Source organism: Tinamus guttatus, unplaced genomic scaffold (genome assembly GCF_059628265.1).
Source record: "Tinamus guttatus ecotype Peru unplaced genomic scaffold, ASM5962826v1 Tinamus_guttatus_pri_ptg001076l, whole genome shotgun sequence".
Lineage (NCBI taxonomy): Eukaryota > Metazoa > Chordata > Aves > Tinamiformes > Tinamidae > Tinamus > Tinamus guttatus.
In genome coordinates, this window is record NW_028289610.1 from 187,636 (window position 1) to 200,527 (window position 12,892).

Sequence of the window (12,892 nt, forward strand, 5' to 3'; positions counted from 1 at the left end):
ATGGTACAGTACAGGCTAATTACTACCACAGCTAGAAATTAAGTTTTCAACCCAACCCACCTCATTTTCACTCTGGGTTTTTGAAGACTAATTCATTGACAATAAATAGCAGCAGCTTTCAAGCATGTGTTTTATTAACATAGTTACATTTTCCATTCTTGTAAGCTATGCAAACATAAATAAAACCTAAGTTATTCTTCAAGAGCTCCAGAGTGAACTGCATCCTCATAGCACCCTCTATCTTCTTTAGTTTCAGGGTGCAGTTTAATGAGATCATCAATTCGAAGAATGGTGATTGCAGCTTCTGTTGCAAACTTTAAACTTTTAGTTTTGACCATGGTTGGCTCAAAGACTCCGGCTTGCTTGTTATCACGAGGTTTTCCATTGATCAAGTCCAGACCAATCCTGAAAAAAGGCAATACTATAATCAGAGGGAGAGGTAGAAATAAATTGGGCTTTACTAACACAGTGAAGTAGATGTAAACTATTGCTGAATTCTTTCAATCATTACTCCACACACAAATCCTTGAGTAAAATACTAAGACAACTTTTCTAAGATACTACCCGCTTTACTCCAAACTAGACTACCCCTACTTGCCATTTCAGATTTTTGCGATCCGGATTAACTTGAGCCTCATTATGGAATGCTCTCAGCTTCGCAACAAGATCTGTGGCATCCTGAGCAGCATTTACTGCCAATGTGTTTGGAATGATCAAGAGGGACCTTGCAAATTCTGCTATTGCAAGTTGCTCGCGTGATCCCTACAAAGAGGAAAGAGATTTTAAACCAACTGCTGCAGCACAAGAGGAAAAAACAGCCATGATTGAGAAGGTCAGGAGGCAGAAGTTTTTAAAACAAGACTTGTTTTAGGCCAGAGAACCCCACAGTATAAATATGAAAACGAGAGAGAAGATTCATATCATTTTAGAGTAGGATCTTACATTCTATAAGCACAGCACTGACTCCTAGTACAAGTATTTGAAAATTCACATTAGGAAAACTGCCCCAGTTTAACATATATAAATGGTTAATTTGAGCATGACTTACCATGCTTGTTGCATAATTTTCAAGGTATATTGAGAGGGCTGCCTCTACAGCACCACCCCCTGGGACAACAGATTTAGATTCCAACACCCTTTTAACAACACAGAGTGCATCATGTATAGACCGTTCCATTTCATCACACATGAAGTCATTAGCTCCTCGTAAAATAATGGATGCTGAAGTACGAGCCTTCGTGCTGTCAAAAAGAAAGCAGAAGTTAGTTAAGTGAAGAGGATATAATTAAAACTCTTCTTGCCATTATTTTCCCCTTTTTAAACAAAGTCTGGTGGCACCAAATTCTTCAAACATGTAGGACAAAACCTTAATATTATGCCACACTGAAGGATCTGCACATTGTAACCTAGCCAGTCAAGAGCCTGAAATACAAGAACCAAGCTGGCTTTCAGGATTTTGAAGAAAAATACCTGACAATGTATGACTGTCAAGACATTTTCAACAAAATAAGTAGGGAACAAATAGTATTAGAAAAGCTAAACACTTTGTTATTTATGGTGTCAGGACGTTTGGGGATGGCATAGAGAGCACAGGAGACATTAAAAATCCCTTTCACAACCCAGCAATCAAGTGAGCTAAGGACAGCTCTGCGCAAGTGCCCCTGCCAGGAGAGTCCACTCTGACACGCAGTGGAGAAGGTAATATGCAGCTACGCTCCGGTTAAACTTTGATACTCCAGTGTCCAGATACCAGACAGCACTGGCACATTACAACCTTTAATGGAATATACAGTGTGCCAAGGGAGTTGGTAATTATTGCTCCTCTTGAGCAATGAAGTCAAAGTAATATTCTATGATATTATTCTGATGGTATTTACTTCTCTTTATTATTTGTAAAGAGAATCCAACAGGACAATAATGTTAAAATCTCTATCAATTTAACAGCATTTTACTGTACAGCATTTAGATAAAATAACATCCCCCCTCCCCACTCCAACACAAAATTTTAAATAAAGCCTCTGCAACCTGACATTCTGGTTCATGACAGAGCTGTCCAGCCCCAGCAAGAGAGATGAAACACTGATATTTTCATCTCTAATTTGCAGGGAACTTTATTGTAGTCTTTCCCATGCGTATAACTCCTCATACCACTGACAAAGCATGGAAGCAAATAAATGGGATTTAGCTCCAAACTTAATTGACATTATGCACAAAATTAAACATTCTAAAAGAGGTTCTTACTTCTTGATTAAAATCAGCTCATTGTCACAGATTCTCTCCTGAATCACCTCTTCTGCCTGTCCCAACATTAGGGCCTCAAAACTCTCCTCTCCTTCAAGGTTGGCAAGGGTTGAACATATGGTTGCTTAAAAAAAAAAAAAAAGTGAAAAAGACTAGCATTCTATTTCAACAAACTCTGCCACCTTTAGGCATACATAAAGAAAAGCAAGAACAGAAAAGCATCATAAGTAGATTTGCAGGTTTTCCCAAAGTAAAGAACATTAGCTTGTAGGTAGAAATTCAGTTTTCTGCATTTATAACCAGTACTGCTGTCCTTAATTAACTTCTACTGTTTTTATTTCCACAACTAGTATAAGTTTCTGTACTTTACTAAAATAAAAACCTTTTCTTACAAGTTTGAGAGTTGCTATAAAAAAAAAAGTATCAACAGAGCAGGAAGTGACTAAAAACATCTGTTTGTGACCAGAGGATTTTTTGGTGGGTATTTGATGTTTTACAAGTTGTTTGTCCTAAACTGTCTATAAAAGGTACATAACACAACAAAAATTCACTCTCCATAACCACAGGCTTATGAAAGTGTGCTTAATAGAGACTCATGAACTACTACACTGTGGTCCCTATTCCCTCCAAAAGAGAGCCTGCCCAATGCAAGGCAGCCTTTCTTCTCTTTATCATCATCTGCAATCATCTCCCACAGTGCCACTTTGACAGACCACTGACTTAACAGCAACAGTGAAATCAGAGCCTAACAAAAGCAGCTACCTCTGCCCATCTTCTCCCTGAAATTCCCCAAATGTATACACTGCAGTGTCTCGCATATTAAAAAAATCTGTTAACAATTCCCTAACAGCAACTAATCCTTATGAATAAAATTACTGGGATTCCTCCACCCATACCTCCCGATGCCTTTGCAATGCGCTTAAGATCCTTTTTCACAACTCTGCGCACGGCCATGGCGCCAGCATCAACAAAGTATTTCAGGCACATGTCATCGATGCCTCCAGTGGTCAGAATAACGTTGGCACCAGTGGCCAGAATCTTCTGGATCCTTTCTTTTGTAATGTCTGACTCTCTGCAAGGACAATGTCGAAGCTGTAAAAACGATTTAAAATCTTGCCATCACATTCTTCCGTCAATTTTCTGAAACCTTAGAGCACAACTCTGCCAGAAGAAGAAACTCTGAAACTGACTTTGTTCTAGAGTCCTGTGTCTACTGTGAAGTATTGTACAGTTATTATCTACTCTTACCAAGTAGTATTGACATTTAAAACATTTTTACTTCTTGTGCTCAGTTGTAAGTACAAGCCACCTGAACAGAGGAGACCAAAGCAAAAGCCCATGAAACCCCATGAGCTTCCTAGGCTTCCACATACCTCTGCCTTATCTGATCCAGCTTCTCCGGGTCAGAGATAACAACCTGAACACCAAGCTTCATTTTAGCTTTCTGCAGGCTGAAGTCCAAGCATGCAATCTTTGCATTAACTATTCTCTTGGTCATACCTGTGGAGAGAGTAAGAAAGATTTTTGTCAAACTGTTTTAACACAAAAAAGGCAAAACAAAACAAAACAAGCTAGCATCAGAAAACAAAAGTAGTATTACTTTTGTATTTTTACTGTGTGCCTTCTCAAATTTGGCACTATTACAGAAATGTACTAACAAAAACTTTGGAAGAGAGAAAATACCTTTCAGTTCCTACTAAAATGTTACTTTTTATAGACACCTTCCCCCAGCCCCTCAAATGACCATGATGAGCTGACTCAGTGTCACATTCTTGAAGTTATCTAATCACAACATAGCTCTGCTAAACATATGTTTCTCTACAAACTTCACAGCAGCTCCCTCAAGGAGGTACTGATGTTCCAGAAGATTGCAGAATTACTTGCTGATGTTAAACACAGAAACTGCTTATGATGGAATTGCAGCCAGCCAGATATTCTTGGTGTCACAGACCAAAAGGATGAGGAAAGGCTCTGTTTTTTTTTTTTTTTTTTTAAATAAGAATCCCCAACTACTGTATTAATGCCTGTAAAATTCTGCCAGGCTTGACATGCAGTGCAAGGAAGCTTCATTACACTGTTCACTGCCTGATGTAACAGAGCTCCCGCACCAAGACAGCTCAGTTACCTGCCATCTTTACCATCCACTAATGAGCTGGCACAATCCTAGCTCAGGAGCTACTGGGGAAAGGGTGACATCTGTTTTGGTTACTTGTTCTGGAACTAAGAGCTCACATGACTTTCGCAACTAACGAAGTCAGTAGGAAAATCCATGTGGAAGGACTGAAATGACCCGTGTCTCCACGAAACGCGGCACGTTCTTACCCTGCGAGCCCACCACGCAGTTCAGAGCGTAACCGTTCACAAGAATACTTTCTTTCTGACTGCGTCCGTGTGCCTTCAAAACATTAACTGAGTTGATTGGATACCGAGCCTGGCCCTTCTGGTCTGTGTATTTAACTGCCAGAGCAGCATCCACCACCATATTGGCAAAGAAATCACCATCACTAAAATGCTGTTAAGGCTAAACTTAATAATAATAATAATAATAAAAATGTGTGTATATATAAAAGCATGTACGTATACATATATAAATGAACCGCAAAAAGCTATGAGAGTTTTATTTTTCTATCACAATATACTTTACCATTCCCCTAAGGGAATGAGTACTTTTAAATGTGAAAAACTGATGTGAAAATTAAGACAGGCTACTGTGATGGAACCTTTTTTATTTTACCTACTTTCTGTTCCTTAACAAAAATATCTATGCTATGATTAAGCTGTATTCGCTTTCTAGCGCAAAGACTTAACTACCCAGTAAAATGCAACCTTCCCTCCAGTATTTTCACTCCACAGGTACTTGATTTCTGCAATGCATTCTTCCGTTCACCCAATTCCCCTGCCAGTGTCACTAACATGCAACACAGTAAGGAAACAATCAATCCACCATGAGATTATGGCATGTGTGTCTATCCAGGTTTAAACAGTTTGTATGTGGACATTTTCCCATGCCAGACTTTGAACCTCTGTGAAGAGTCCTATGCAACCACACTATAAAATGATGGATTAACTCCCAACCACAGAAACTGCTGCAAGGGAATCTAGCCTCACTACTCAAGCTCTCCAGACAACCATTCTCTTTAAATAACTTAAGCAAGTTAAAGGATACATTCCTATTATCTTGGAGGACATTGATGTTTTAGCAGCGTTAATTAGGCACTCTCTGCCCAATTCATCTGTGTTAATAATGAGATTTTCATTGATGTAGCGAACTGCTTCTCTGTAGAATAAAAGCAAGTGCTGTTAAAGAAAACCATTCCCACAAAGGATGGGAATCTTGCAAGTTGTCAAACCCCCTAAATATTACCTGAAAGAATACAGAAATGAAAGGCAATTTATCCTCTGGGACAGTAAATATGACATTTTAATCTAGAGAAAAAAAAATGAAATCACAGTACTTAAAAAAAAAAAAAAAAAAAAAAAAAAAGCACACTTCAGATGTACTAAGTTCTTACTTGCAAGCAAGTCGATATCCACCAATAATAGAGGTAGGATGTATTTTCTGTTTGACTAGTTCATCTGCATTTTTCAGAAGCTCTGCAGCAATAATCACCTGTTTAAAATACAAACACTGAATACATGTGTTCCACGCAAGCAAATTAAGTACCTGTCTTCAGTGAGTGGCAAATAAAATCGCAAAGGGTTGTCCTATGTCTACTCAGTGGTTAAAAGTACTTTCAACTTGATATTGCAAGTAGTTTCCAACCGCGGAAAAAAAAAAAACCCACCTGATTTTTTTCCTCTCTTTCATCAACTATTTAATGGCTCACAAATTATCACAAGTCTTGGGCAAGGTTTTAGTACTTAGAATCCTTATTTATTAGCCCAACTATCTTTTGATTGCTCTTGCTGGTTAAACATTCAGAGCATCAACTGAGATGTCCTATCCTCAAACTTAAAAAGAATGGAAGACATGAATAATGACACTGCATTGGATGAAGACCATTCCAGACCACCAGTTACATGGAAATAGTATGGAAAACTAGTATCCCTAAAATACCAGTCAAATTTATTATTCCGTAATCCACTTTATAAAATCAGCTTGCATTGAGAGAACTAAATAGTTTTCTCGTTCTATATAGTTAATCCTGATTACATCACGATTCCTGATAGATTCGTAACAAATTAAGAGTTGCATTTTTGTTATGAAACAGGGACTTTCGCATCTCTGCCTGTAAAACTCTGTACATACCACGGAAGTGGTCCCATCTCCAACTTCTTTGTCTTGCAGGTCTGCCAGCTCACAAAGAACTTTTGCAGCAGGATGTTCTACTTCCAGCAGTTTCAGAATAGTTGCACCATCATTAGTAATGGTGACATCCTGATTTTCAAGAGTCAAATGTTAGTGCTAAGTTGATTTCTATTTTTCTTCTATTATATTGACGTTAAGCTATTTTATTTATGCAACACCAGAGGGTCTCAAAGCATTTGTGAATAAAAACAGGAGATAATTAGTGAAAACCATGGCTATGGGTTTACTTGAATTCATAGAAATGCGTTACCTCTCTTCCTGCAGCAATGGAGGTATACAAATCTACACCACTAACAGGCTTCACTTTAACAGTAGCATTCATTCCTATGTTACCAAGTATTGCCTAACAAATTTTCTATGCATAAAAAGGAACCAATTTTAGTATTTTATTACATTAAATTACAGCAAAACAATGTAACAAAAAATCATGTGACAGCTAGTAGGCTAGCTGTCTACAGTTGTTCTTTTGCTTCCCTGCCATGGACAGAAGATATATGTATGTGCACGTTAAATCTGTGAAACACTTGAAGTGGAAACACTCTGTTCAGGTATACAAGCCATCCTGACACTTTCTCCTTAGAGAAAGATTACTTACCCCAATATCATCCACCAACATCTTATCCAGACCAACTGGCCCAAGAGAACTCTTCACTATATTGGCAATGGCAGATGCAGCAGTAACTGCATGAATGAAATAAAACAGGTTATTTCGTTGAAAATTCACAGGCAGTCAGGCTTAGAAAACAGTGTGTCAGGAACCCACACTTAAGAAAACTGAAGTACATTTAACATAATTTAGCTGCAAACAGCTTGATGCTGCTTAAGAACACAATGTGCCACTCCTCGCTTTTCTATCCAAATAGATTATGCTCACTAAGATGACATAAAAAACACTTCTCAAAAAAGTAGGAGTAATTTATCTTGGGTCATAATATTAATGCAGGACATTGCAAAGGTCAGAAGAGCCCTGCCTTGCAGAGATTGGTTGCACAGCTTCTTTTAGTAGCAGCAAGTCTGCTGTGACACTTCATCCACAGCTCCACAAAGAAAGCAGGACACTGGAGTGCACAGGTGCAGAACAAGGGTATTCCCATATATTAACAACTCATCTTTTTTTACCTCAAACAGGCCTGCGAGTAAAACAAAACACTTATTTGGCATGTTGAAATGATGTTCTGCCAACTTCATATAGGAAAAAGATACAATGAACCTTTTCCTTCAGACCGTGGCAAGTTTTCTCTATCCCACAAGCATAGCCACTTAATCTGGAAAATGAAAAAGTGGTAGTATAATGGGAATAGCCTACTTTGAACGTTGAAGGATATAACCTTTTCTCTTGCTTTGAATGTGTAATGGCAACTTTCGGAAAGCAAAAATCCCTGACATAGTGCAGTTTGTCACTATCATACTATTTCGCAGCCATACAATAGGAACCTTTGTCTTGAACATGCGGTTTTAAAAATCGCATCAAATTCACACAATGATTAAAAGGTAAATCTTCACCTATCCCTTTCACCCACTCAAGAACTACCCTGGGAACCGACATTTGCCGACTTGCCCCTAGTCTTGGTTTAAAATCGTGAATAACGTGAGAGACCTGGAGCAACAGCAAGACACGTATCTCGAGGGTCCCCACTCCCAAAGCAGCTACGGAGCAGCACGGATGCCCGTCCGCAGTTCGACTCCACGAGAGGCGGAACAAAAGGCCGGTCTGCAACCAGCAGCAGCCGCGTTCCCGGGAGCCAAAGGCGCCAGAGGGCCAGGATCGCTCCACCACGGGGCGGGTGAGCACATGGCCGCACGCAGGCGGCGCCATGTTGCCTCCTTTCTGTCTCCGCGGTCCCTCCCCCCGCTCTCATGAAGCGCCCGCCCGCGGCCGCTACCGTTCTGGGTGCGGATGGCGTCGCCGCTGGTGCGCTCGCCGAACACGGCCAGGGGCCCCTCCATCGCCGCCATGTCGCCCGGGCCCCACACGCTCAGGGACCGGCGGCGCGCAGGGAGGCGACGCTGCCGCAAAGCACGATGGGTACCCCAGCTCCCCTCCCGACCCGCAGGGGAGGGGCGGGTCAGCGCGGCGCCCGCCCGCCCAATCCGGTGGCGCGCCCCTCCCCGCCGTGACGACGGCGCCAGCCGCGATTGGCCCGCGCCGCTGCCAGTCGTCACCGCTACGGGGTGGGTGGGGCAGTGAGGACAGAGGCGCGGGCTCTTCCAGGAGGTTCTAGAAGGCGCCGCGGGCTCGCGCGTGCGCACGAGCGCCGCCCGCCCTTCCCTCTGGAAAAGGAGAGAAACGCACGTCCCGCCCGTGGCATCTGCGTTAGTGCGCGTGCTGGATTGCAATGGGAAACCAGCTTCTGTACTACAGCTTGATGAATTTTTAGGGTCCAATACAGGAACCTTAGTTCTGGTCTGTAGCCACTAGTACCTAAGGACTTTTTTATGCCCGTTCGCCAATTAATACACTGTTATTTTACACATTAAAGTTCTTCGCTGATTACAGTTACAAAAAGGAAAAAAAAAAAAAAAAACCTTGGGGAGGCTTTTGTAGTCCGGGCGCGGGAATACCGCCGAAAGCCTCTGCTCCCGGCCACAGCCGCCCCAACAGACGGCTCGCAGGAGCGTCCGCGCACGCGCAGCGGCGGCGAGGCGCTTCCGCGTGACATCATCAGGTGCGGGCGGAAGTCGCCTGGAGGCCGGGTTCCGGGGAGCGGTGCCCGCCCCACGCAAGGTGGCGGCGCGCGGGTGTCCGTGAGCGGGCGGTGGCGGCAGCTCCCCATGGCGCTGAGCGGCCCGAGCTGCCGCCTCCTGCGCGCTGCGGCCGGGTGGCCGCAGCCCCGCGCCGCAGGTGGGTGCCCCGCAGAGGCCGCCCCGCCGCGGTGCGGGCTCCGTCTCTTTCGGTACTTGATACAGTGTTCAGCCTGGGGATCTCCTCGCTGTGACTGACATTGCACGTGGGGGTTCGGGAGCACAGTTAAATGTCACATACACTTCATTTTTAGCTCACAGTCCACCCATGAAATGGGAAAAGGGGTTGAGCTCTGGTAGTGATCTATTTGGTGCTTTCAAAAACAAAGTTAGCATTGTACTCTATGGTATTCATACGGCTGCATGTACTGTGTGTCAGAATGTTTTCTGCTTTCTCTCCAGCTCCTCGTTTTGCCTCTATGGCAGCTGGCCTCGAAACCGAGAGCGAGGTGGACACAAGGGAAAATGAGATTGTTGCCCCGGACTTTGCTAACAGGAACCCTCGGAACCTGGAGCAAATGGCCCTGGCTAGGAAGGAGCGCGGCTGGAAGACGACATGGCCCAAGCGAGAGTTCTGGCACAGGTGAGGCAGAAAGCCACTCGCAGAGATGAAGACCTGGAAAGAATTAACGTCGATCTTTTTTGTGTGTGTGTGTTCAGAGAACAGTTCTCTATCATCACGTGGATGTTTATGCGTGTGTTCCCAATCTTTTTAACTACTCATAAGGTAGCAGTCATCACAAAACTGCCGTTTAACTTACAAGTTACCTAGTTCTACACCTGTTCTGACCGTTTATTATTGTTTTACTTGGCGCCCCAAAATAGCCATCTTTTTAGAAAATAATCACTTATTCTCTGGAAAATAAGTTCTTTTTAAGTTGGCCAGTTATTATCATTATTTTTCTTAAGGGGAGAATCCTATTCAGTTTTTATCTGAAAAGCTGTTTTTTTTTTTTTTTCTTGAAGAGCAATAGGAAATATTTACTAGTAATAGCCTGTGGTCAAATGTTAGGGCATAGCAGTACTGCTTAAGCACTTGCTTCTCCTTACAAGGCAGAAGAGAAATATCACTTTTTCTTAATGTGGTAGCACTGAATTAAAATGTGTCACCTTTTTCAGCAGCCGTAATTTAAAAGCTTTGAAAGTTTCAAAAGGTTTAGTCAAAACTCTGGTTACTTGCCTGCCGGCAATCCATGGTGTTCTCAGGAGCTGTTCAGCCTGCACTAAGAGTGCACCAAAGCCTGAGTCAAAAGTTCACACCAGAAATTGCTTCAAGTTCTCTTTTATGTTCTAATAAAAGGAAAAAATATCCTCAATACTAGAATCAAGAGAAAAAAAAATTGCTATTGTTATTATTACAGTTCTCTTTTCATCAGTGAGTTGCATATGAAGCGTACTTAAGCACTTAATAGTTTTCCACATCTCTTCAAATGTGGAAAATACTTCACATTCCACGGTACTTTTTCCTTTATCCAGGCTGCGGTTTGAGCGGACACAGCATTACGTAGAAGCCTTTGTTGAGCGCTGCAACGGGGATGTGGTAGTGTCTGCCTCTACCCGAGAGTGGGCCATAAAGAGGCACCTGTACAGCCCTAGAGGAGTGACGGCGTGCAGAAACCTCGGCTACGTCATGGCACAGCGCTGCTTGGAAGCAGGAATCAACTTTGTGAACTTCAAAGCCATCATCCCCTGGGAGCGTCGCTGTGACTCGGCAAGTGTCTTATCTCCTCAAAACTCCTCAAAAAGTTTTGCTCTTTTTTTTTTTCTAAATGTTTATTTTATTCTTCTTGAACATCAGTGTTATGTGGCTTGACAAATCCCTCCTTGCTACGGTCAAAAGGATAACTCTGACAAGCTGCAGTTCCTCTTCTGTTTCAGTGAGGCAGTTAACCTCTGCCTCTCTGCATAACGTTTCGGTGCTGAGTTTTTTTTCTTCTTGTGTGGGATGGGAAAAGAAAATCATATTTATTCATTTTTCTCTTCTCTCTCTCTTTTTTAAATCTTTTAAAATAGATTCAGGAATTTGAAAAAGCTATGAAGGAGGGGGGTGTTGTTCTGCAGGAGCCACGAAGAATTTATCAATAAAGATAGCACAGAGACTGTCTGCAAAACTTGCACCAGAACAACATTCATCTGTTTAGGTGTGTGTACAGGCACACTGAAGGACCAGAACTGGCACAAGTTGGAGCATGGCATCTTATAATAAAATATTTTTAAATGGACAGAAATGTGTCTTATTTTTGATTCTAAAATTATGAACAGATTACTTTGACGATAGAACTGTTGTCATAGTCTGAGCAGTGGTCACTCAGACAACATACTGAATTTATTTGAGTAATTGCTGCATCAAGATTCCATATAGCTGATTTAATGCTAGAAGTCATCAATTGCTGCAATATGATGAATTATTTCTTTATAATATTTGTTTTTGTGTTCATTTTAACCTGAACTCTTCAGTCTAGCAAAATGCACTCATTAGCTGGATGCCTGGAATACACCCAAGCTCTGTGTTTAATCTACTTGCCATATGAAGAGTTAATTCCCCCAAGTCGTCTTTGGAGATCTCCGGCAAATCTTTTCTAAATGTTTATACCTCCTAGGCCGAGGAGTGAAGTTGCCCTGTAGTGACAGCTGCAGGCACTAAGATGCCTCTTCTTCATTGTCTGTGCTCAAGCAATATTTTGCCCTGTTTGGCCAAAGAGCTGTGCTGTGAGCTTGTTTGCCTGCAATGCTTCCAGGCTATGCAATGCTACAGTCAGTGTGAACCCACCTACTTTGTTCCTCAGAAAGGATTGTGCAGTTGGTGGCCTTTTCACAGATGTTCAAAGAGTCTGGAGCGATGCCTGTAACTTGTGCACTGGTCTGGGCTGCTACCAGGCATTAAATAAACTGGAGAGGGGTGTCGTGCAGAGGAATATACTGTGTAAGGTGAAAGTTCTGCAGAGCAGGGTAGAGTAGCTAATGTTAAGATGGTTCTTTTAAAGTCCCCATTTCTTATGTAAATGAGGGCCAGCTCGTACTGTAGTGTTCCTCGTACTTCATAATTCAGACTGCGTTAACCTTTGTGTGATCTTTATCATCTTGAAACAGTGAAACCACCCCGCCCCCCCAAAAAAAGTTTTCTGTGTGAACTGAACTTTTCAGTCACATGTGGAGTTTGAAATCTTGAGTCTCACATTTGGAGTTTGACTCTCCCGGGCTGAGTTCAGCCTTCTTTCTTTACCTACCTCAAAAGAAGCCCTGGTGCTCAGCTGAGAACTGGCTGTTTTTGAATCATAGAATCGTTATGGTTGGAAAAGACCTTTAAGATCATTGAGTTCAACTGTAAACCCTTCACCTGTGCCAACAGCCTGCTGTTGGTGCAACTTGAGGCCCTTTCCTCTTGTCCCACGGATAGTTATTTTGGAGGATATACCCCTGCCTCACTACAACTTCTTTTCATACATTGTAGTCCCCCGTATTTACAGGGGGGAATTGTGTAATTGTTCAGCTCCAGCAAAGGCAAGAAGCCAAGTTTAGTCTTCAGTGGGGTGCAGGCTGAAGGGCTGGGTTCAAATTACACCCGGAGGGCCCTGAGGTGCACTGGAAAGCGGCGGGAGC

The 12,892-nt window shown here is 42.4% G+C and overlaps 2 protein-coding genes and 2 non-coding genes across 4 annotated transcripts; 1 reads left to right on the forward strand and 3 right to left on the reverse strand.

The window, feature by feature from the left end:
* Positions 1–157: 157 nt before the first annotated feature.
* TCP1 (t-complex 1) lies at positions 158–8,559 on the reverse strand. The gene is made up of 12 exons (XM_088538409.1): positions 8,434–8,559; positions 7,146–7,231; positions 6,491–6,619; positions 5,754–5,851; positions 5,408–5,518; positions 4,564–4,745; positions 3,615–3,741; positions 3,138–3,313; positions 2,242–2,365; positions 1,049–1,241; positions 599–762; positions 158–405 (listed from the first exon to the last, which is right to left on the reverse strand). Exons 1-12 carry the CDS (start codon positions 8,504–8,506, stop codon positions 192–194), a joined length of 1,677 nt encoding a protein of 558 aa, XP_088394535.1. The 5' UTR covers positions 8,507–8,559; the 3' UTR covers positions 158–191.
* On the reverse strand, positions 2,048–2,182 carry LOC148590842 (small nucleolar RNA SNORA20). The gene has a single exon (XR_015914236.1). It is a non-coding gene; the product is annotated as a small nucleolar RNA SNORA20 (small nucleolar RNA).
* LOC148590843 (small nucleolar RNA SNORA29) lies at positions 7,715–7,849 on the reverse strand. Its single transcript, XR_015914235.1, has one exon. It is a non-coding gene; the product is annotated as a small nucleolar RNA SNORA29 (small nucleolar RNA).
* Positions 8,560–9,630: 1,071 nt separating the features above from the next.
* MRPL18 (mitochondrial ribosomal protein L18) lies at positions 9,631–11,520 on the forward strand. Its single transcript, XM_010225742.2, has 3 exons — positions 9,631–9,875; positions 10,769–11,003; positions 11,306–11,520. Exons 1-3 carry the CDS (start codon positions 9,637–9,639, stop codon positions 11,375–11,377), a joined length of 546 nt encoding a protein of 181 aa, XP_010224044.2. The 5' UTR covers positions 9,631–9,636; the 3' UTR covers positions 11,378–11,520.
* Positions 11,521–12,892: the final 1,372 nt, after the last annotated feature.